Source organism: Vicia villosa, linkage group LG3 (genome assembly GCF_029867415.1).
Source record: "Vicia villosa cultivar HV-30 ecotype Madison, WI linkage group LG3, Vvil1.0, whole genome shotgun sequence".
NCBI classification, from domain to species: domain Eukaryota; kingdom Viridiplantae; phylum Streptophyta; class Magnoliopsida; order Fabales; family Fabaceae; genus Vicia; species Vicia villosa.
The window spans coordinates 196,796,999-196,799,596 of NC_081182.1; the positions used below are offsets into that span (position 1 = coordinate 196,796,999).

Here is a 2,598-nt window from a genome sequence, read left to right on the forward strand (position 1 = left end):
ACTTTGTGGATTCTATAGAGCTTTCTCCAAACTCTGAACATGGGCTGTCCCTCTCGAGGAAGATTCCAGTTCTTCTCCACTGCCTCAATGAAACCTTCAGAGCTAGTAATTACATTGGGGAACTTAAAGATTTTTCTAAACCTCTGTTTACTATCATTAGTTTGGAGCTATAGGAGAGCATGGTGAGAAATCTCAGGTTGCATAATTTGCAGTTTATTGTTTTGGTTATCTTGATGCCACTTAGTGTTGCCCAGCACCCAATCAATCCTGGAGTAGATAGGATTGTTACATTGATTATTAAACCAAGTGTAATGATCACCAGTGCTATCCTTCACAAAAAGTCCTACCCTTGTCATCATTTCCTCTAAGGCCTTGTATTCTTTCTCCATAACTGGATTTCCTCCAATTCTGTCTTTAGAACTCAGAACATTATTGAAGTTCCCCATAAGCATCCATGATTCATTAGTAGTTGTAGCTATTTTCTCAATGTCTTTCCAAAGTTGATACCTCCTCTCTAGGGTATTATTGGCATAAATGGAAGTACACCACATTTGAAGATCACCCTGTATAGAATATATACCAATATGAATAAGTTGATCAGTACTCATTATCTTATTCACTTGGACTTTAGTATTATTCCACAAGATCCACACTCTACCATTTCCATGGTGCTGGTAATTATCTAAATAAGACGACATTGATCCCAGCTTGTTTCTCACAACAATAGCTTTATCCTCCTTCACTCTAGTTTCCAGTAAGATGCATATAGCAGGATTAAGTTTTCGTAGTCTAAGAGCTACTTCTTTATTTTTCCCTAGTTTATTCAAACCTCTTACATTCCGTGATACAATCATGGAACATGTTCTGCCATCCCTGCAGGCCCTTCTCCAGTCCTGAGGGCATCAAAGCCATTACTACATAATATCTCATTCTTCTACTCAGCATCAGGGAAGACAACTCTAACCTTCAATTTTCTTGTGTTTGCTACTTCAGTCCACTGCTCAGTATTATTTTCAATAGGGATATTTGGTGTACTAACCTCAGCAACAGGAGTGTCCTCTTTTGCCTTCACTGGCTGCCATTTCTTCACTGCTTTTGGCTTTTCTTTCTCACATTGGTGTCCCACCTTTTGGCAAGTATCACAATACTTAGGTTTCCATTCAAACTCAATTGGTTGGTTGAATTTTTTCCCTTCACAATCTTTGATGGTAACACTCTCCTTTTGCTTCTTGGTGATGTCAATTTCAACTAGAATTCTCGCATAAGAGATCCTCGACTTATTATCCGTACATTCATCTGTGAACAGAGGTTTACCCACAACACTCCCAATTTTCCCAAAGCTTGAAGCTCCCCACATTTGTAGTGGCAGATTAGGTAACTTAATCCAAACTGGGATAGTTCGGATCATGTCTCTTTGGAAGTTGAATTCAAGACACCAGTTCTTAAGTATCGTAGGCATATTGTGAATTGAGTATGGCCCCCTCAATAACACCATTTTCTTCTCCTTGTTGTTCTTAAACTTCATCAAGAAGTACCCATCATCATGGTAAAACAGTTCAGGCAATTGAATGAAATTCCAGGTTCGCAGCATAAACTGCTTAACATCATTCATACTTAATTCCTTACCTAACACATACATAATGAGGGTATGTTCCCAGAATTTTACCTTTGATTGGACATCTTCAGCCTCTATCTCCACTTCAATTTCACCTTCCACGATTTTTGGAGCTGAGTAGGCAATCGTGATGCCATTATCCGGTAGCCTATTTCCGCTAATCACATCCACCCATAGTTTTTGCTCACTAAGAGCATCCCCCTTTGTCTTAATCTCTAAATCAGATTTTCCATCAAGCGTTTCAAACTCTCCATCAACAGTTGCCGAGTCACAATCTTGTGATAAAATTGTTTCACTTGCTTTAGGAATTGCGCCCCCTTGATCCCCATTCACAGTCGGTGGCACCGCCGGTGAAGCTGCCTTATTCTTAGGTCGTCCCCTCCCTCGAGCCATCTTCGTCCTCACACTATTCCCCTTTTTTCCTTCTTTTCCCTCCCTGCCGTGGTCCCTAACCCTAGAGTTAGGATTTTAAACCAACACCAAAAAAGGATCAGTCAGAATCAAGAAGAATGAAACCGAATCGGAACCCTAAAAGTTCTTCGCCGGAAATCGTTGCAGCAGAACGTGCAACACCCAATTTTATAATATTATGAATAAGTTTTTAATAACTATAAAATAATTATATTTTTAAATTGAGACTAAATTTTGAATTTTGAATTTTGAAAAGGGATTCGATAGTTTTTTATACTTAGAAATAATGAAAAAAGAAAGAGAAAATAGAGAGAGAGAGAGAGAGAGAGAGAGAGATAAAAGTAAGAAAGAATTGGAAAAAATATGGAGAAAATTTAAAATCTAAATTAAGAGTTGAACAATGAGAAATTGAAGTTAAAAACTAAATTAACGGAAAGAAGACGCTTTTTACTTTATGGTTGATTAGATTGAAAAAAATTGATATATTATTTAATTATTATTTAGTTTTTCGTTAGTGTAAATTAATGCAATAAGAAATAACAATTTAAGTCACTTGGATGTATTTTGCTTTC

General features: G+C 37.3%; 1 protein-coding gene across 1 annotated transcript; it reads right to left on the reverse strand.

The window, feature by feature from the left end:
* Positions 1-934: 934 nt before the first annotated feature.
* On the reverse strand, positions 935-2,008 carry LOC131659670 (uncharacterized). Its single transcript, XM_058928827.1, has one exon. The coding sequence runs from the start codon at positions 2,006-2,008 to the stop codon at positions 935-937; it is 1,074 nt and encodes a 357-aa protein (XP_058784810.1).
* Between the last annotated feature and the right edge of the window lie 590 nt (positions 2,009-2,598).